Source organism: Sphaerodactylus townsendi, linkage group LG01, assembly GCF_021028975.2.
Source record: "Sphaerodactylus townsendi isolate TG3544 linkage group LG01, MPM_Stown_v2.3, whole genome shotgun sequence".
NCBI lineage: Eukaryota > Metazoa > Chordata > Lepidosauria > Squamata > Sphaerodactylidae > Sphaerodactylus > Sphaerodactylus townsendi.
The window spans coordinates 99,577,448-99,599,913 of NC_059425.1; the positions used below are offsets into that span (position 1 = coordinate 99,577,448).

General features: G+C 40.8%; 1 protein-coding gene across 2 annotated transcripts in view; it reads right to left on the reverse strand.

Annotated features, from left to right (window-relative positions):
- Positions 1-5,881: 5,881 nt before the first annotated feature.
- Positions 5,882-22,466, reverse strand: part of AKAP12 (A-kinase anchoring protein 12) — a 102,158-nt gene continuing 85,573 nt past the window's right edge. For both annotated transcript variants that reach the window (XM_048488819.1, XM_048488830.1), the window contains 2 exons: positions 12,486-19,398; positions 5,882-9,835 (listed from right to left, as the gene is read on the reverse strand). In XM_048488819.1, the coding sequence (XP_048344776.1) occupies positions 12,494-19,398 (6,905 nt within the window). In that variant the 3' untranslated portion in view covers positions 5,882-9,835; positions 12,486-12,493. The remainder of the gene's footprint in view (positions 9,836-12,485; positions 19,399-22,466) is intronic.

The window sequence follows — 22,466 nt, forward strand, 5'->3', positions numbered from 1 at the left end:
TTTGATTTCTGTTTAGTTAAATATGACTGCCTGAGAGCTGATCTACATAGTGAGTAGCAGTGGTTAGAGTACTGGACTAGGTGCCATCTGGAAAAGTGGTTCTCAATCTGGGGGTCGGGACCCCTTTGGGGGTTGAACAACCCTTTCACAGGGGTCGCCTAAGACTCTCTGCATCAGTGTTCTCCATCTGTAAAATGGATAAATGTTAGGGTTGGGGGTCACCACAACATGAGGAACTGTATTAAAGGGTCGCGGCATTATGAAGGTTGAGAACCAGTAGTCTGGAAGATCAACATTGGAATCTGTACTCTGGTGTGGATGATTGCTGTGTGACCTTGGACTAATCACCCCTAATGTAAACTTTCTCACAGGGTTGTGAGAATAAAATGGAGGAGGGAAGAATGATGTTGTGATGTGCTTTGTATCCCAATTGAGGAGAAAAGCAGAGTTTGCATATCTAAATATAAAACATACTGCACAAAACTTAGGAAGGTGTTCAGAGATCCCACCATGAGTCAGAAGTTTCCTCTTGTGCTGGAAACTGGACGTTGTACTGAAGCAGCAGCTATTGATAATCCAGACTGGGGAAGGGAAGGGTTATGGTCTTACATATTGTACAGGTTACTTTTTTGATCTGGCATTTTGTTCTTGGTATGAGGAATGCAGTTATGAGACTGGAGGAATTGATGTTGGTTCCTTTGTCATGAACAGATTCCTGTTTGATCAGGTTTAGATTTACTGGGATACCAAGAAGCTGAAAGAATGCAGAACATATTGAAATGGTCTGACCCTGGGGGATTTTCCTTTTGCTGTGGTTCGTTCAGTAGAGCCCTGTGGCACAGAGTAGAAGCTGCAGTCAAAGCTCTGTTCTTGACCTGAGTTTGATTGCGACAGAAGTTGGTTTCAGGTAGCCAGCAGAAGGTTGACTCAGCCTTCCATCTTTCTGAGGTTGGTAAAATGGATACTTGGCCTGCTGGGGGTAAAGCGTTGAGGACAGGGAAGGCAATGGCAACCTACTCTGTAAGCGTAGTCTGTAGTAAACGTCACCCCATAGATCAGTAATTACCTGATGCTTGCACAGGGTACTTGCCTTTATGGTTGGTTTTCCTATCAATGCCTTGGCTGACCTCTGGAATGATGAAATGACTAGGGCAGCTAGTCCAGATGCTCTGAAGTATCAGAGCCCAAATTAGCCCCTTGGTTTACTGATGGGCTGCAGGCAATGAAAAGACATGGGTCTGATGGCTAGAGAAACAGTGGAGAAAGACTCAGGACAAATCCAATAAGACATGGACAAAGTTCATTTTAAAGCGTACTCCTTGGCAGTAATGGTGGCAAAGAAACAACACTTTTATGCCTTCCTTCCATCTGCCCAGTGTGGGCCAGCAGAAATGTCTCAGGTCATCAGAGACCTGTTGCAATCTGACCTGCAAGAAGAGGACAGCTCACTGGCTCTCTGTGACTGTTTTGGTCAGCACTTTGCAGATACAATTTCTCACATGCATTCCAACTTGGACTCTTATTGTAGCAGTCACAGGGTGCTAACTTGTCCAGTTGTTTGGCATACTTTTCAGTTTATTGTCTAAGGAGGTAGACTGGATCCTTGGAAGTTTGAGGCCTACCACCTACTTGTATGACCCTTGCGTTCCCTGGTTACTTAAACCTGCTCAGTGACTGGGTCAGGAGGTAGTTAATGTCTCTTTAAGAGGTGGAGTGCCTGCCACAACCTTGAAAAAAGCATATTATATTCAAAGTGGGGGGAGAAAAATATAAGCAGTAAGGACATTGTCGAAGGCTTTCACGGCTGGAACCACTGGGGTATTGTGGGGTTTCCAGGCTGTATGGCCGTGTTCCAGTAGCATTTTCTCATGACGTTTCACCTGCATCTGTGGCTGGCATTCAGCCCGGAAACCCCACAACATTATCAGGCCAGTACTGAAGCAGCAGAATTCCATTGCTATCAAAAAGAATTGTGTTAGTTGCTTTTATTTCAGAATTTTCAAATTTACCACAGAGATTAAGAGCTGCAATGTTTTCCAGTGTGTGTATAGGGCAGAGTAAAATTGCAACATGTTTGTATCAGTCTGATGTGGCAGCAGGCTGTGCAGCAAGGTAAATTGGCTCATGGGAAACAGCTGCGATCACCAGATGCAATATAACAACATTGTGAAAAGTTATGGCATGCTACATAGTTGGAGGAAAGAGAATGTGAGGCGAGGACAGAACTGGAAATCACTCGGTTACACTTTTTGTGGACCAATACAATTACCAATATCCACAATCTTTGTTTTCAGTTTCTTATGCTGAAGAAACACTATATTTAAATGGAATGTTGGTTATATGCTTTGCTTTTGCCCTCCTGTCACAGGGTAATATTACCCCATTTGGCTTCTGCTGACTCGTCACATACTAACCCAAAATTACTCTACAGCTTATATTGATACATATACCTTATACTGATAAATACAAAGGCTACCGCATTTTTCTTTTGTTGTCTGTCTTACAAGGGATTGGTGTGTTCTTGGTAGTGATGGAGATGTATCTAAATAATCCTTGTCTCATATATTCCTAAATGACTACCCACAGAATCATAGAGACCACAAGGCCATGAAGCCCAACCCCATGCCATGCAGGGACACACAATCAAAACCATTTTGAGCCAGTTTGGCATATTTGTTAAGAATGTTGGACTGGGAAGATCACTCTACTGTGGAAACTTGGTCAGTGACCTCAACCAGTCACACACACATTCCGCACATGCAGAATAATGCACTTTCAATCTATTTTCAATGCATTTTGCAGCTGTGTGGAATAGCAAAACCACTTGCAAACGATTGTGAAAGTGGATTGAAAGTGCATTATTCTGTATGTGCAGAAGGGGCCTAAGTCTAACCAAACTGACAGGACTGTTGTCAGGATAAAATGGAGGAGAGATGAAATTTGGGTTTCCATTTCAAGAAATGAATACACACACTTCTTCTACATAGTTACGTCTTTTCCCCAGTATCCTTCAATACATCTTGAAACCTGGGCCCTTTCCGCACGGGCCATTTACAGCGGCCCAGGGACAGCAAAAACGCCATCCCTGGGCAGCTGTTCGCACATTGCAGCAGCGCCGTCCTGTGTGGCCCCAAGCGATGTGAAGGCACTGCTTTCCACCTCCCTTTCCAAGGAAGGCACCGCTTTCCACCTCCCTTCCCGAGGGAACCGCGTCAAAGGCGCCGCTTTCCCGTCCCCCCCCCCCCACTCACCTCGTCCTCCAGCATCAGTCTGAAGGTCGGAGGGCAGCATGGGCAGGTCCCTGCAGCCCTCCAGACTGATGCTGGAGGACCAGCTGAGTGGGGGGGGGGGATGCAGAAGAGGCGGCTCCATGAGGAGCCGCCTCTTCTGTGCTGGCCTCTGCGGGGGCTGCTCGCACGCTCCCGTGTGAACGGCCCCCTCCCCTCCACCGGCATAATTTCTGCCGGTGGAGAGGCGCCCTTTCCGCTGTGTGGAAAGGGCCCTGGTTGGAACCCAACACCAGCTACACCAACTACTTGAGTCTGCATTGCATTTATTTCTCCACTTTAAACAGTACAAACTGCAGAGTGGGTTTTTATCCAATCATACCTTGAAACTTTTTTCTCCCCCCCCCCCCCAATTCTAGGGGACATGAGTTGGAACAGAAGGCCAAATAACTCTTTCTATAGCTTGCTTGCTGCTTTGTGATTTTTGGCAGGTCCTGATAAAAAGATATGACTGTTGCTTATAGCACCTAAGGCACTTCTGCAACCTGGAAAACACAATACAAATCTATGGACATTTGTGCTAAAAGACTTTATCATAGCCTACCTGATATGCTAGGAAAATGCTAAATTCTACAGACAGGGTAAGTGATGTTTCTTGGCATGGTTATATGCCTACTAACTCAATTTTAGGAAATGGCTGCAAAACATACTATGCAGAAGCTTTGCAGAAACCAAGCAAGCCTGGGTCTGATTAGAAACTTCCTTGGAACCTAATGTGTGGTGTTTTGCGATCCATGATGGAAGAAAGGTACAGAAACTTTTAAAAGCGGATCTCTTCAGTCATTATGACAAAAAAAATCGCACCCACAAAAGAAAGCTAAGATTCTCACGAATCTCAACAACAAATCCCATGTCTTTTCTTCACGTGCACACAATTAAAAAGCCCTGTTAATAGCAATTATTAAATGAAACCCCAGCACAGGATTCTATGCATTTGTGCAAGCCACTCTGTTGCTAGAGTTGTGCATTACTGTTAAGTGAATGTCTGGCGGTTTGAGAAATAAAATTCAAAAGCACATGATGTGGTGGTCCATCACAACAATATTGTGCATAGAAACACTTAAGATATGCTGGTCTACTTTCCATCATAGCAGATAGAGCTTGTGCAGCATGATCATATGCAGGTTTAATCATAAGCCCCACTCAGTTCAATGAGAAATTCCTGGTAAATGTTCCTGATAAAACTGCAGTTTTAACAATCAGCAACCTCCCAGTATGGCCAACAGATCTCCAGGAATTACAACTAATTTCCAGATTTCAGAGATCACTTCCCCTGCCTTTCGTAGCAGTCAGGGTAATTCCATAGGAAGGTGAATCTCACCAAATAAGTTAGCTTTAGCTAATAGCCAACGTGCCAACAAATTCTATAAATTTTTCGCTTGTTTCATTTATACCACACTTTTATCTCTAATGGATGGTCCAAAGCAGCTTACATAATTCCCTCCTTCTCCTTTTTATCTTCACTAGAACCCAGTGAAGTGAACTGTACTGAGTATGTGATTACCCAAAATCAGCCAACAAGCTTCTATGCAGGAGAGGGAATTCAAAAGTGGGTTTCCCAGATACTAGTCTGATACTTAACCACTACACCCAGCTAGCTAGATTTACAGAAGGTGGGGGATTTCAAATTCCTATATAGGAATGTGGCTATTTTACTATTTACTTAACATAATGGCTGTACGATTGTCTATTATAAAATACAGAGAGATCTTCAGTAAGCACAATTGTCATTAAGGCAAGCAGTAAGTTATGCAAATTCACATTTAGATGCTGGGTATCAGGCTGAATATAAGGATTTGCGTTATTTGCAAATCACTGCAATTGAATCAGAATGAAAATAGGTAGTGAAGATAGCTATCTGCTGGCTCACTGGTCAGAGCAACTGAAACAATTATTTTAAACCTGTGTATTCTTTGTAAAGTGTTAGTAAAGTTTCCCCTTCAGTCGTGTCCGACCCTGGGGTACCACGGCAAGCAGTGATTTCATAGGCAAGCCGTTTTTTAAATTAAGTGTTAGTACTTTACATTAATCGTAACTTCCACTTCTAACAAATACTGCAAGAAAGGTACCAAGACATTTTAAATGCACATATAGCATTCTCTTCTAAAACTGATGCATCACCTAGCGCTAAATACTGATCAGGTAAACAATCTGATTTCACCATTCAATACATAACCTTACAATGTTTGAGTCCCTTCCCTGCTTTATTTAATTGCTTAGGAGCAAACTTCGCTATTATTAAATAACTTATTTCAGAGCGACTGTGTTTAGGACTGCAGCAAACTCAAAGACAACTTACAAAAAACCACAATCCACCCTTGATTTTAAAAAAAGGTTATAATAATGTTTGGAAATACACCCAGACTATGTTTTGGCATTTTTTGTGTGGAAAAGAGTTCCCTAGTTTAGGGCAAGCCTGAAATAACCTCTGTATGCACCTTTGCTACAAACTGCAGCCTTACTCAGACACTCAACTAGTATTTTCTGCCCGGAGTTGGCAGCAACAGAACAATATGTTTTTATTTCAGCTCATTGAATTCTCCTGCTCAAGAGGACATGAAAAATCATGATAAGAATTACAAAGGACACACAGATAAATTAATTTGTTTTGTATTTTATTTGGTCCAAGAAAAATCTACATTAAAAACGCCATAGAAAATCAAAGTATCAATTAATCCAATACATTGGATTAGAAGAAACTGCAAAAGCTTGGAGTTGTGGCACAAGCTACAATTTGCAGCCTCATCTGAGTATTTTGAGGCCAAAGCAATACACTGTAACAAAGCAGTATTTGTGAATGGAGACATGCTCCTTGCACCAGAAGAAAATTCTTCTGGTGCTTTTTTGAGACAGGTCAGTTACAAGAAGAGATATTGGTTATATGATTGTGTTCTTTGCATTGCTTAGAAAGGCCATAGATCAGTATATAAAAAAGCAAGAACTAAGAACTCCCCAAACTTCTAGCCACTGATAATTTACATTGTGATTACTAGGTTTATTTAAATGCTGTTTAGATAACTTTACATATTACTAACAGCCATGGAGCTATAAAGATTAGAACCAGGATTATATAGGCCATGCCATTGTTATCTTTAATTATTTTTAATTGATTGCAGCTACTGCAGTATGGTTTCCCATACAGACATTGCAAATTTGCATAAACAACTGGTTGCCCACTTGTTTGGTGCTGCAAAGCAGGCCTGTCAAATCAATAGCTCATCAGCCAGGTAATGTAGCCTGTCAGATGCTATGATAACATCCCTCCTCTTCTAGCCCTGGGTAGATTTAAGGCTCATGGTCCTTAGACTCTTCAGGGCCTCAAATAGTCCAGGAGAAATGTATTGGACAGTCCTGTTGCAAAACACATAATACAAGTGAACAATCTAAAGTTTGGCAATCAAGAACCACTGTTAGAACAAATGTTGTAAATTGAAGGGGAAGTGAGAGGATTGGAAGGAGAAAAAGCTGCCGTTAGGGAAAACTCATCAATTTTGAGACAAACCATGTTACACATTTTACACATTTACACAATGTAGACAAACACATGGACTGTATCTAGGTGATTCATAAACAAAGCCCCCTACTTGTGAATTTCTCTGCTGAAGGAGATTATTAAATGCCAACTCCAATATTTTTGTTTAAAGCTTCCAGCTTCTTTATGTCAGATGAATTTTTCCACAAATGCCTTTTTAAGCCTCCGTGTGATAACAAAGCGTGCAGTACAACCTATGCAGAGTTACTCCAGTCTCTCTACATATAATTGCATTGTAAATCTTGGAAGGACCTACACACTATTTTGCATACACATACTACCTACTTTTCAGAGATAATAACTTCTGTGGGCCTCACAGGTCCAGCAGCTAATTTGCTTTAACAGGTAAAAGAGTGTCCCCAAGTTCTAATACTCAAGTGGCGTAAAAGTGTTTCAGATTTAATTTTCCCCTGCTACCTTTCTCTGTTACATGTCACGCCAACACCCAGTCCCAACAAACTATATAAACTTTTGGATTTAGGACTGAAGAGATATTAAATTTCTCATTAGGTAGGATGGGAGGTGGGGAAGGAAGTTTTTGGAGACATGCTAGCAGCTGTACAAATAAGACTGCAAGAACAGTTTGGTTTGCCTTTAAATCCACCTAAGCTGCCAGCAAGGGAGAAGACTGCAATTAGCTGTGGTTGCTGAGTGGCAACTGATAGGAAGGCAGCCCCAACATTCTTACCAGAAGACACTGAAATAAATGATGTTGGCAGGGACAGTACTAGGCAAGTGTGGGCTTCACAAAGCACTGTTGGTTCATCAGCATGGTGTTGATGCAGCTTCTTCATACCTACTGTCTTCTCAATGACCTCCAATAAGAAAATGGGTTCTGTTTAACAACAGCCATCAAATATTGCCTCCAACTCAACCTCACTGGACCCTGTTGGTAGAGTTAATGGCAAAACAATTCTCTGCATTTTCAATTTAGCAATGCTATAAAATGAAGGGACAAAAACTGTTAATAATTACACCACAACATTTCAATGGCCATTTCTACTGTGATTTCAGTGGATTTACATAGTCACTACGATGGGGGAGGGGAGTTGTAAATACATGTTAACAAAAATGGCCATTCACCTTTCTTATCCTTAAATGTCTAAAAACTTTCTGCAGCCTGTAACTTGACATGGTTTACTATATTAGACTACTGAATTTTCTCGTGTTCAAGTCAACCCAATGTCCTTCTCGCTAAAATGGACTGTTTTTGAAAAGCATCTTTCCATATTAATCTTTTACAGACCAAAACCTTTATCAAGCACTGCACCTGTGGTGATACACTAATAAGATTACATATTATTGTTTGTAATTTTATTAGCAAAGATATAGCATTAGATTAATTTTAAGAAACTTCTAACTGCCACATTTTATCAGAGGGTAGGTAATGTTTTAGGCAGAGTTCTTTTAAAGCTTCTAAGCTACTTGGAGTATTTGATCACCACCAGATGGAGCTAGAATACCAGTGATGTTTTACTTTCTTCACTCATTATGCAGCTCCCAAAAGAAGAAGGTATTTGGCTCACTTCATTCCTTTTCAAATAAATACTATACATGTAGGACAGTGAAGCTGCTGGACCATGCAACAGGCTCAGTTACATTGGTGTGAAGGCTAAAAGTGCAATAGAACTTGACTTTCTAGATCTGCTTGATTTCTAGAAGATCGAATAAACTTTTTCACTACTGTTCAACAATTTAGCTTTTCAAGCCTGCGCAGTTTTTATGCATAACCTATAGTGACTTGCTGTCTTATATCTAACAACATGGGGAACATCTGGTCAAGGTTTGCTCCGTTGAGGGTTCTTTTAAAATGTAATTGAAGCACAAGTGTAAGGCAGGTCTTTATTTAAAATCAGTCTTCAGAAATCACATTAGTAAATTAAGCATAATGGAACCCACTTTCCTAACAAAGGGATATGAATATAAAACAGACTTAATACTTTGCTCTTCAAAACCTTTTTGAAAAGAATTGTCTTATTCTCTGACATGGTATGTTCCGAGAACAGGCAAGCATTCTTAATAAAAAAAACCCCTATTTTTCTATTTATTGATAAGTTAAAACCAACGCAGTGTTCTGCTTTATGTTTGATATGACAGTGTTTAACGAAGTAATACCTCAAAGCTGGTAAACTGTTAAAAGTGGCCATTTATTTGTTTGACCTCTGACGACATCCTGCTTTCTCTGAGGTGTTCCATGAAAAAATAAATTGTATTCAAATAAATTTGAGAGCAACAATCCAGAACAGACTTAGGCAGATATAAAAATATTGAAAGTCTTCTTAGTGTCTAATTCTCCTGTAGACAGCTGCTGAAATTTTTCAACATTACACAAACATCATTAGGCACAGAGCAAGTGTTGGAAAATCTGCTCCTGTCTAATAAATTGGTGTCTCAACTATTCCAAAGACAAACTGTGCCTTTCACTCATAAGCATTCTTCTATGGAAGCAAAACCTTGGTTCCTCCACAAAATAGGAAGCTAATGTATTAGAATTTATGACTAGCTGCACCTCATAGGGCCTCCCTATGATTTCATGTACTCAGCTATTTTTCTACTGGGTGAGACAAATGAGGAGGTCATTTTGTAATTTTTTCCCACATATAAAGAGAAAATATACATTAAAATTAGATTTTGCTTAAAGATATACACATAAATACACAAAAGAATTACACTCCAGTTTTGGAAGCACTGATAAAAGGGAGAGACTGAAAGATGGCAACTTCCTTCCCACGCTATAATTTCGACAAAGGTGTACACTTCCTACCTTCCCCCAGGGGACTTACCAGAGGAAAAAAAAGAATATTGTGAAAAAGAGAGTGTTAACAATCAAATTAAAAGAAAAGGTCTTGCGCTCCTGGTGGTGCCTCAGGATTGTCAGATGCCTTCTCAGAATGACATTGGAAAGCAAAGGTCTAATATCACCATTCCAAAGTATTGGTCTTCAGCTCAGTAATGCAGAATCCATTCTCTTTCACTGCCTTCCTCATATACTGGTCCCTGCAAGTATAAGCTGCAACTGTGGAAACAAAAGCAAAAAAATCAAAAACACCTTGAAGCCTGAGCCTCTGAACCAGTGTGATGACAGTCTTGGCATACCATTGTCACACAGAATCACAGAGTTAGCAAAGACCACAAGGGCCATCCAGTCCAACCCCCTGCCATGCAGGAACACACAATTACAGCACTCCTGACATATGGCCATCCAGACTCTGTTTAAAAACCTCCACAGGAGGAGACTCCATCATCCTCTGAGGCAGTGGATTCTCCCCTGTCAAACAGCCCTTACCATCAGGAAGTTTTTCCTAATGTTTAGGTGGAATCTCTTTTCTCGTAGTTTGAATCATTACTCCTTGTCCTAGTCTCCGGAGCAGCAGAAACAAGCTTGCTCCCTCTTCAACATGACATCCTGTCAAATATTTTAACATGGCTATCATGTCACCCTTACACTCTTCTTCTCCAGACTAAACATATGCAGCTCTCTAAGTCTCTACTCACAGGGCATAGATTCCAGACTTTTTACCATTTTGATTGCCCTCCTCTAGACATGCTCTAGCTCAGTGGTGGCGAACCTATGGCATGGGTGCCAGAGGTGGCACTCAGAGCCCTCTCTGTGGGCACGCGCAAACAGACTCGCACCCCCCCCCCCACACACACACACACATATCTAGACTGGCCTGGGCCGCTGGGGTCAATTATTCTTATTAAACCAAAGACCTAGTTTTGGGGAAGCAATGTAGGTAACCCTGTTAAGCACTGTTAAACCCCACTGATTTTCATGCAAAGTTTACTTGGGAGTAAACTCAGTTGCTGGCAATGGGGCTTGCTTCTGAGTAAATCCTCCTAGGATCATGACCCGTTGGAAGAGTTGCAATTGGCCATGCTGGCAGGGGCTGATGGGAATTGTAGTCCATAACATCTGAAGTGCCAAAGGTTCGCCACCACGGGTCTAGAATGCATGTCTGGCCATGCTTGGCCTCCATTTTCCACTGTATAACGAACTCCAGGAAAACATGGTCACTCCTACCTAAGGATCCCACCTCTTTCACTCCATTAACCAGGTCATAACAATTGGTTAGAATCAGATTTAAAACAGCTGTTTGTTGCCTCTTCCACCTTCTGAACAATGAAACTATTTGCAAGGGGAATTTGTTGGACTTTATAGTCTTGGCAGAGTTTGATTCCTAACAAATATCAGGATAATTTGTTGTCCTGGAAACATCAGTCAGCATGTCATTGTGCTTCTACCACCAGCTGCTTCACAGCAACATTGCACAAAACTGAAGTGGCACAGAAACTGAATATGAGGAAAGTGTGGTGTAGTGGTTAACAGCAGCAGGCTCTAATCTGAAGAACCAGGTTTGATTCCCCATTCCTCCACATGAGCGGCAGGCTCTAATCTGGTGAACCATGTTTATGTATCCACTCCTCCACATGAAGTCTGATGGGTGACTTTGGGTTAACCACAGCTCTCTCTGATGTCTCTCAGCCCCACCTACCTCACAAGGTGTCTGTTGTGGGGAAGGAAAGAGAATGTGATTGTAAGTTGCCTCAAGACTCTCTAAGGTACAGAAAAGAAGGATAGAAAAACCAACTCTTCTTATTAGACAAGGATACCAGCAAACTAAGGCTGATTCAAACAGATTTGTCTGACACCCTCCCCACCCCATGTGCTCATTCTTTACTACTACCTCTGTGCAGCCTTCAGTTTGGCCGAGTTAGCAAAGCCCCCTCACAACTGGGTAACTTGGACATAAGTGGTTTTGGGATGCTTGGAGAGTTTTCCACAACTATAGGAAGAGGAGGCAATGATAGGCAAGCAAACAGACAGGACTCAGATGTCTGGCATGCTTGTCTGACAGCCAATTTGTGAAAATGGGTTTGCAGCACAGCTGAAAGACATGCTGTGAGTCTTCTCACAGTAAGACACAAAAGATACCTACTTGAATAATGTGTCATACTTGTAATCTTCTCAAGGCTCCTTACACTCCCCTGTGTTTATTAATGGGGGGTGGAGATGGGAGGGGTAAGTGACAGGTTAAATGAGTAAAATGAACAAAAGCCTCCCTGTGCATAATGCCTGAGGCTTTCTACATCATAGTCTATCTATACTAGTATTATCAATCTAGGATCAGGACCATTTTTTCTGAACCATTTTCTGTCGATGGTGATACTTTGCCAGCATGGAAGGGATTCACTATGCCAATGCTGTGTGCTTCAGGGCACTGAATAGGGAACACTGGGATACACTATTATAACAAACATCCTTTGAGCGTGATGGAAAAAACAGCAAATGTACCACACCAAGTCAAACATTTGTGCATGCCTGCAGTCACAGTTTCTTCTGTCAACAAGCTGTCCACTGAACAAGGTTAACATTGCTGTTCAGCTGCATTCGGAGAGAGTTGGAGAGATTTTAGTTTGGTAAGTGTTAAACATAAGGATACCAACAGGTAGCTGAAAGCCTTTTTTAAGCCTTTTACATGAAGGGGGGGGGGAATGTTTCCCCAATATTAGCTATTTGTTTTTGGCTCTGAAATATTTGGCAATAGTTCTGGAGTCCAGCAGTATTTGAACTGCACACACATTCAGTTAATAAAATGCCATTTCAAATAATTAAACTGGATTTAAATTAGCCAAGCAATTCTTGTAATGAAAATTATACTTACTTTAAACCTCAAGATTCAGCGAGCTCTGATTTTAACAGTAGACTCTCACAGGACATGCAGTCATTTACATCTTCCTCTCTGTGTGTCTCCTCAAGTCCTGTGGAGCGGTCTTTCCTTTTTGCACGTGTTTGCTGCTCTACAAAGGGTTTTTGCATTTGAACAGTCTGACCAGCTTCTACACCCTTTGACTTTGGTTGGTCTATGTCAAGTGATTCTTTGGGTAGATCTCCTGAGACAATACCTTCCACTGTCATTCTTTCAGTCTCTGTTAAAACAGCAGCATCCATTTCAGATTCAAGCATTGTTTCACCATTTTCTTTTTGCAATCCTGGCTCTTCTGTAATCTTTTTCTCAGCTTTATTCACAGTTCCATGATCTTGCACTAGTGTTGTCACAGTACCCAAATGTTCATCTGGTTGTGGCATGTGTTTCACTGCTTCGAGATCAGTATCTGCCTTTCTAGGGTCCCAGCTTCCTCCATCTTCAGACATTTCACAAGGCACATTTTCTTCCTTTGTCAGGGTCTCATGTTTTTCTAGATTCACAGGAATTAGCTGCTGATTAGTGTGTATGCTTTCCTGAATTTCAGATTTATTTTCACACAGACTTGATGCTGATGGTGTCTCTTCTGTTTTCTCCAGTTTATCAACAGCATTCTGAATTATACTAAGTACAATTTTGGTACTCTGAGACTCTATAGTCCCATGCTGAACATCATCTTTTTGAAATTCTGGATGTGTCAAAGAGGGACTACTTTCTGGAGCCTGAACTTGTTTTTCTTGACTGAGTTCTGATTTCGTTTTGGAGGTGCAACCAAATACATGCATTTGGGTCAAATCATCATCTGGCAAACCTGGCTTCTCAGTTGCTGACCTTCTCTTCTCAGTCCATGACACTACTTCAGTGTCAGAACCTGGAGCGCCCAGACCTGAGTGAACAAAGGTCACCTGTTGTACAATTTTGAATGCAGGCCCTTTTGATTCTTCTAAGAAAGACTGCAATGTTTCTGTTGATGTTTCTGTAACAATTACACTTTCTTCAATGATCTGCTCTTCAACTGCTGCAGCTGTTACCACCACAGAGGATTTATAAGCTTCATAGCTTTGCATTTCAGGAATGTCAGTAGGGACAACCTCCTGTTGCTTGAGATGTTGCTGCATTGGAGCGGCATAAAGTATATCACCACTAGCAGCTAGTTCAGAGTTTTCAACTGATCTGTCTGTTTCCACTATTATCACCTTCTCTGATGGTACTTGTATTTTCTCATAGGTTTCTGAAACTCTCCCTGTGCCTTTGGATTCTGAGACAACAATTTCTCCTTCTACTTCAGTCTTTGCAACAGCCTCAGCTACTACTCCTTCTCTGTGTTTGGATTCAGTTGCTAGTTCTGTGTTTCCAATATCATTTTCTACAGACTCCACTGTTGCCTTGTTTTTCTCAGTTAATTCAGCCTCTGTGAAATTTGATTTCAAAGCAAGTGCATTCGCCTTTTCACTTTTCTCATGGATTTCAGACGCAGCACTATCCATGCTCTTTGATTCTTCCCCTTCAATCTCCATAAAGGATATATTTTTTCCTTTCTGCAGAGAGGTCTCAGTTACAATTTCTTCAGTGCATTCTGATTCTAAGTCAAATGTGCTATCCTCTAGCTTCTTTGTTTTGGGAGATTCTAAAGTGACTTTGCCATCTGCTGTGTAATTCGGAATGAAATCAACAGCATCTTGTTCATATATTGAAACTTTAATTGTCTCTCTTTCCACAAGTTCCTCATTTACTGCTTGCTCAGTTGATGTTAATTCAAAGGCAAAATCAGCACCTTTAACTTCATCCCTAAAAGGGCCCTCAGATCCAACAGAATCCAAATATTCTACTTGAAAGGAATTGGCCACATCTTGGATACCACTCTGCACTGTAACTCTACATTTGTCATCTGCCTCAGTTGCTTGTGGTAACTCTGCACAAACTGGAACTTCAAGTGAAATTATGGCATTCATAGTATCTTCTGTCTCAGATTGAAACATGTCCTCTGTCTCCATGTTCTGCAGAATCTCCTTCTGCTTTGCTAGCTTGGCAGCAGCTTCTCTTTCCACTACTTTTTTTGACTTCTCTGCAGGAGCTTCTACATTTATGTTCTTTATGAGGACTCTTGTATTCACCATTGCATCTTCCATTTCTGAAAGAATATCTACTTTTGCTTCTTCTGTGAGGACTTCAATTGTTTCCATGGGGGATTCCACTTTTGTATCTTCTGTGAGGTCTTTCATATCCACGTTCTCTCCAGAAACCTTCATTTCAACTTCCTCGGCAACCTCTGCTTCCATGTCTTCTGCACGGAACGCTGTAGCCTCTTTCTCTACAGAAACCTCAACTACTTTTGCAGCAGAGGCATCCACATCCATTTTTGCATCTGTTTTCTCTGCAGAAGCCTGCATATACACCTTTCCAATTGTCTTTTCTTCAGGAACCTCTGGTTCTACCTCTTCTGTCAGAACTTTTGCTTTTTCTGTAGGAATGTCTGCTTTTGCCCTCTCTGTGGAAATTTTCACTTCCATCTTTACTTCAGCCTTTTCTGCCAGGACCTCAGTTTGTACATTTGGTAGGCATGACTCTGTTTCCACTTCTTTATGGCTCTCTGTTTCTACCTTTTGTATAAGGACCTCAATCTCTGAATTCTGCTGGTAGATCTCAACTTCCATCTTTCTAATGGATATCCCTGTTTCCACAGTGTCTATATGTATCTGTGTCTCAGTATTCAACAGGTGAGGCTTAGATTTCACATTTTCTACAGGGATCTCTATTTCTACTTTCTGAAGATGAGTACCAGGTTCCATTTTCTGCACAGAAGTTTCAGTTTCTACATTGTATAAAAGGGCCTCCGTGTCCTGTAAGTCTTTGTCCTGTAAATATGCCCCAGTCACAACTTGTTCTGTGCTTTTAGTTTCTAAGCCAATTGTAACATCTTTGGTTATATCCAGAGCATTCACTTCATTAACTACATTCTGAACTGGAACATCAATAGCCTGGCTCTGGACTGGAACTTCGGGCACTAGTTCTTCAGGTTTTGTGGGTTGGATAAACTGCTCAGCATCTTTTACATCACTGAGCATAAGAGCCTTCTTTACTTCATCTGTTCTTATTTCTGCATTTCCTGACTCTAGATCAGGTACAGCCACCAGTTCCGTAAGATTCTGGGAGAACTCTGTCTTCTCTACATTGATTCCTTTCATTGATTCATCCACTTCTGTAACACCCTCTTCAGTGACCTTACCATGAGCTGTTTCTTCTAAATTCACTGTGATTTCCTCTTCTGCATCAATAGTTCCAGATTCCTCTGAAAGTGCTTCTAAAGGTATGTGTTGTTGCTTTCTGCCAGTTTCACCAACTTTTATTTCTGGCTCTTCACCAGCTGTTATTGTAATAAAGACAAAATCTTCCTCTTCAGATTTCTCTTCAGTTCTCTGTTCTTTGGTGATTTCTTCATGCTTTTCTTGTTCAGTTTCACTTTCATTAGACATATCCAAATGTAAACTTTCTTTCGCTTGCTCTTTCCTCTCAGCACATGAGTCTCTACTCTTCTCCAACATTTCCTTCAAATCACTTTCTTTAACTTCACCTACAGTGTGATCACCTTCTGTGTCTTCATTAATTTGGATTCCAATCTCTTCAGGATCTTCAATCTTTAGGGATGAATCAGCCAATTTAGCTTCTGGAAACATGACATTAATTTCTTGCCTTCTTTTTTCTACTGATGTTGACTGAATGGCTATTTCTGACACTTTTTCACTTAACAGTTGTGCTTCATCAGAAAATTTAACTCTTTCAGCAACTTCTTGTAGAACTTCCTGGGTCTGATTATTTAATTCTTCTAGGTTTTGCTGACCTTCAACTTCCTGGACAGGTGTAGCTATTTCTGTTGTATCAGGGGATTCACTTAATCTTGAAACTGCTGAAACCATTTCAGTTGTCTCTTCAGCACAGGACACTTCAGTTATTTCTTCAACACCTGAAGCTTCTTCTCGAGCTGTAATTGCTTCTGGAGTTAACTCCATCTCACTGATTATCATGTCACCACTAATGTCTTTCCTAATTACGGGCACGTGTTTAGTAGCTATTGCTATGTCTTCTCCAATTCCAGTTTCAGAAGTTTGCTCAGTTTGTTTCTCTTTGTCTGCATGTTCAATGGACTCTGTCATAGCAGCAGATATCCAAGATGGAGACCTTTCTTCAATACTTGTAACTGCTCTTTCTCCTTCAACAACTGTGACAGTAACTGCATGAACTAATTGTTCATTGGACTGTTCATCTACTAAAGCATCTTTTGACTTGTCAGTTCTTTCATCCAAAATTCTCTTAATCATATCATCTTTTTTCTTCTGTGCTTCAAATTTCTCTTGTTCAGCAGCTTCATACTCTGATAAAGGAACAACAGCTGGAACATCATAATCTTCTTCAATGTTTTCTGTAATTTCTTCTCCCACTTCCTCAACAGGAGCATGCTCTGGTATTCCATCTGACTTCTTCTTCCTACGACCAGGCATTAATTTTTTAAATGAAACCCAAGATTCTTCTTTTCCAGAATCTCCATCCGAAGCAGAATGTTCTGAACTTGGAACTGTGGCCACCTCTTCAGTTCTGTCTTCCATCTTTGTTTTAGATTTTCTTCTTGGGGTTACTAGCCTTTTAAAGGACTCCCATGTTGAAACTCCCTCGCTTTCAGACGGACTTCCAGCTTGTTCTGGTGAGGAATTTCCTTGTCCTTGATCACTTTCCTGGGAGCTAGTAAAGGTCATGTCTGGGACTGTTTCTTTATGAGCTCCACTTTCTTCTATTTTTTGCCCTTCTTGAGCAAGTCTTTGTCCTACTTCTTCATCAGAAGATGATGATTTTCTAGCTCTTTTCTTAGATGAACCTACACAGATTAAGGCTTCCCATGATACTGAAGTATCAACTTTTCTCTTGGGTTCATCTGTACTTTTTTCTAACTTCTGCTCCTCGCCATTTTCTTTATTATCTTCCTGTTCTTCACAAGGAGCACTTTCAGTTGAAGAAAGAGTAGCACTCTTGACCTTGTCAACTTCTTCTTCTTTGTCACTTTCAGAAAGTCTCCGGACCCGTTTCTTAGGAGTTACCATCTTTTTAAATGATGCCCAAGGAGTAACACTTTCTCGTTTCTTCTCCATATCTGAAGTAGCACCATCTTCAGTTTCAGTGATCTGTACTACATCTATACCTTTTTCTGCAGAAGACAGCTCTATTGTCTCTTCAGGGGAAGAGGCAGAACTTTCTCCCTTTTGTTCTTCAGGACTTTCTGCAGAATCAGACAATTGTTGTGTTTGTTCTACTGATTCTCCTGACTTAGATTCTTCTCTTTTTGTTTTATTTTTCTTTCCTGACAACTTCTTTAAGCTAGTACTTGTAAAAAGCTTCTTTAAGGGGCTGCCCTGTATCTTAGCTCTTTCTTGTGATGAAAGCAATTCAGCTTCATTTGTGATGCTTTCAGGAGGTTTAGATGTTGCTGCATCTCCACTGTTTGGTTCAGTTTGCATGATCTCTTCATTCATTGCTACAGGTACAGTTTCTCTGACTTTTAACTGCTCATCATCATATTGTCCTTTTTGTGTCTGAGCATCTGTCTCAACTAATTGTTCATTAGTAAATTCTTCTTTTTCATTTATTTTAACCTCTTCCCTCTTCACAATGGTGCTAACATCATTGTTAAATGTTGTGGGTATTTCATCAAAACTTTCAGTTGCCAGAGGAGCTTTTGGTTCAAGTTTGTCTTCGAGCATTTCAAAATGTTCTTCAGTCTTTTCCATTTCAAGTGGAGAAGCTGATTCACATATGCCTGATTTTTCCTCAAGTACTTTTTTTGCCAAGGGAGTGGCATGTTTTTTCTCAGACAGAGCAAGTGAGCTCTGATCTAGGGATGGTAGACATTCTTGCACTGGTTCTGATTTTTCCTTGGAGGCTAGACCAATATTCTCAGTCAAACATATCTCAGATTCTTCGTTTACACATTTTACATACTCTTGTGATGGTGACGTAATGGGTTCTTCTTCGTGTGTTTCTGTTGAGACATCTCTCATTTTATCTTCTTCTCTTTTCTGTGTCTCTTTTTTCTCTGTTTCATCTATAGGTTCTACTGAAATTTCTGCTTCATCCTTTTCTAGGACTGTTTTTTCTTTTTCTAGTTCTTCTTTGATAGCATTTTCTTCTTCTGCCATTTCTTTTTCTTGGTCCTGTTTTTCTTTCTCAACAGGTTGGCCATCTTCTTTGGGTTTCCTGAAGCTTGTCTTTTTCCTAAAGCCAGCCCATCCCTGAGTAAAGAACTTTCTTAGGGGCGATGCTGTTTCATTAGCTAATGGACTTGTTGGAGACTCCAGCAACTTGCTACTGTCACTTTTAATTTCTGCCTCCTTGCTTGCTTCAATTGGTTCCACAGAGCTTTCTTTTATCTTTTCAAAAGAAGTTTCTTCCTTCACTTGTTCAGTTTGAGTTTGCTGTTCAGTCTTCTCTACAGGATGAGACACCTCACTTTTTATTGCTTCCTCTACCACCTCCAATTTGACTTCTTTATAGTCTCCAGCTCCACTTGTGGTTACTTCTGTCTCATCTGTTTTTACATTCAATAGCTGAACAGGTTCTGATTTTTCAGTCTTATCCTTTCTAACAGTAAATTTGAATCCAACAAACTTAAACACTTTTTTAAATCCAACATCGTTAGATGACGATTCTCCAGGTAGTTCCTGCTCTTCTGCTTTTTCTTCCGGTGTTGGCAACTGTTCATCAGCATCTGGTGAGTCCTTCGAGTCACCATCAACATATGTTTTATCAGCTGATTCTGGTGTCTTGGTCTCCATATTTTCAGCTGACTCTTCTTTTAGAATCACATTTGGAGCGTCTCTTTGTCCAACTATAAGAGATGTGAAAATGACAAAGAATTATGCATCTGAACAATATCAATCAATTCTACAATGCATGTTAGGATAATAATAAGAATTGAAATTTGCAGACATTTGCACACTCACTTGGGAATAAGCTCTACTGATTAAGCTGGGACAAGTTTGTGAATGTGCATAACACACCATTATTAAGACCAAGAGTCACAATGCAACATATAGGTAAGCTTATTGAAATGGATGGGTTATAGGCCCGTTCTGCACTGGCAGAAGAAGCAGCCAGCCACCAGCATAATTCATGCCGGTGGAGCTACAGGACCGCTCACACGGGCCCATGCGGGCGGCCCCAAAGCCGCTGCAGGCCGCAGAAGCCACCTCTGGACTGAGTTGTTTTCTTACCAATTCTTCCCTCCAAAGCTCCAGAGTGAGGGAGTGACACGCTCACACTGCCCTCTCACCCCCCCCCAGGGTGTGGGCATGTCCTTTCTCCATCCAGAGACTTGGAGTGTGGGCATGTCCCTTCTCCATCCAGAGACTTGGAGGGAAGAAAAGGTAAGAAAACAAAACAGGCAGCTCCTAACAGCAGCACCTTCACATGGCTCCAGTAGGAAGACGGCGCTTTCCAAATAAATCACTAATTGAGCAAGCTTTCCTGCCATTTTCCTGCCATTTTTAGGGGGAAAGCAAGGCGCTACTGATCTGCAGCAGCGGCAGCTGTGTGAATAGCGCCCCAGGGATGGTGTTTTTACCATCCCTGGGGCACTGTTTTTGGCCCATGCAGAAAGGGCCTTAGAGTACTTACCGTATATACTCGTGTATAAGTCGACTTTTTCAGCACATTTTTTTTTGCTGAAAAAGCCTCCCTCGGCTTATATTCGTGTCTTTTACTCAAGTATACACGGTATTTATATACAACTGTATGTGCTATAGCTGAAGCTCTGTTTGTGTAACTCAGGGTCCATTAGGGGGAGCTAAAGAGCTCAGATTTTCCATATAAGGAAGAAAAAGCTCCATTTCCTAAGAATTGTTAAGAGGCCTGTAGTCAGTCAACTTCACAGAGTTCAGTTGTTATGAACTGTATTTGCATATTTCAGGGCTATCCTTGAAGGCTTGACAATAAGGAGAGAGGGCTCAGCAAAGAACAGCAAAGGTGCAAGTCCATCAACAGTGCCACAGGACATAGCTAGAGAGAACTGTAAAGGACTGAGACCCTGCTAGTCTGTTTTGCACAGCAGGCCAGAGCTATTATATGTTGATTATTGTTTCTGTATTTGTTTGCCATATTTCATTGTTATACTGCACACTATTGTTTATGAAACAGAAAACCGATTTAAAGTTTCTTTTGTTGTAAGTCTGGTGAATGTTAAGGGTCACAAGGTGGGATCACTGTCAAAGACTTGAATTCCTTTTCCATTTCTGATAATATCCCTCTTAAAATCTAAGTTGGGTTACATTTAGACATACAGATGATGATGAGGAATCCAGTTTTGAAGGATTTTAACTCTTGTGTTTTAGCTTGGTTGCAGATTGAGCTAAGGTTTTTGTACTTTTAAAGTTATTGTTGATACCATATTGTTTTTGTTGACCCTTTTTTCCACTTACAGAGCTAGTTTACTGTTTTTCTTTGAAATAAATGTTCAAAAACATTTAACCTACTGATGCCTCAATTAATGTAATTTTATTGGTATCTATTTTTATTTTTGAAATTTACCAATAGCTGCTGCATTTCCCACCCTACACTTATACCCGAGTCATTAAGTTTTCCCAGTTTTTTTGTGGTAAAGTTAATAAAGGGTTTACCAAGGATCCCTTAGGAAAATAACTTGGTCAAGTACTAGTGACCATGAAATGACAATTTTTCTGCACTCCTCTACAATACAAGGAAATAAACAGATGATTATGAATCACCCTCTGAGGGGGTAAACTTATATAATTGTCAGGCCTGGATTTTGTGGGTTTTGCTCTGTGTGAATTCTTTGGCTTGTTAGCTTGCTGCCTGCCAAATGCCAGGTGCTTATCTGCTTCTCCTTGCGCTGGCCTCTAAAAGCCACTTTCCCAAAACTACTTTTCTGCTGTACTCGTTGTTTGAATGGAGCGGGAGGGGGAAGTTTTGCTTATATGTTTCTCAGAGCAGTCTTTGATACTGTACTTGATCTGACTTATGCCTGCAATAAAGAAACCTTTGTGATTCACAAGTGTCTTGTTGTCTGGTCAAGGGGATCTTGACAATAATCAACTACAACAGGAAAATGCTAATCATTTTGCAAATTTATGAGCAGTAGCAAAACCTCCTCATACCAGACCAAGAAATTGGTTTGATAAAGACTCTGTAGAAATAAATAAACAAATAAGGCTATTCTATAACGTATTCTGTCAGAATAGGGACCCCAGGCTATACGATCATTTAATATCTTTGAAGAACCATCTAAATAGCTTGATAAAGCTAAAATCACAACAATGAATGGGAACGTCTATTTTGGGCCCTGAATTCAAAAGACTCCAAACAATTTTGGAGTTGTGTTAATAAATCCCTTTCATTGAAACAAGCCCCTCAACATTGTATCTCCCCGGAAACATGGTTTGCCTACTTTGCCCAAGTATTTAATGATAGCACCACACCAACGATTGCAGACATCAATTTAGAAACTATCCCACGCTGGCCACCTCTCTCTCTCCAACAGATCAATCTTCTAATAAAAGATCTGAAACATGGCAAATCTCCAGGCCCTAACTTAATTACTTCTGAGCTGATTAAATCCAACGTGAACTGGTGGTCACAACTCCTTTCTTCTGTTTTTACCTAATTCAACGAGCGAAATACCAAAAACATGGCTTGAAGCGATAATACTTCCAATCTTTAAACAAGGTGATTATCAGGACCCTGATAATCTATCACCCCATCAGCCTGCTGTCTCTAGTGGGCAAGCTATATGCCAGGTTCCTTCACCTTAAACTAAATAAATGGATTCAAGAGCAAGAGGCCATAGGATACGAACGAACAGGCTTCTCCAAAGGGAAATCTACTTATGATCATGTAATAGTCCTGGCCCACCTTGCCCAAAAACAGTTAAAACAACGCTCA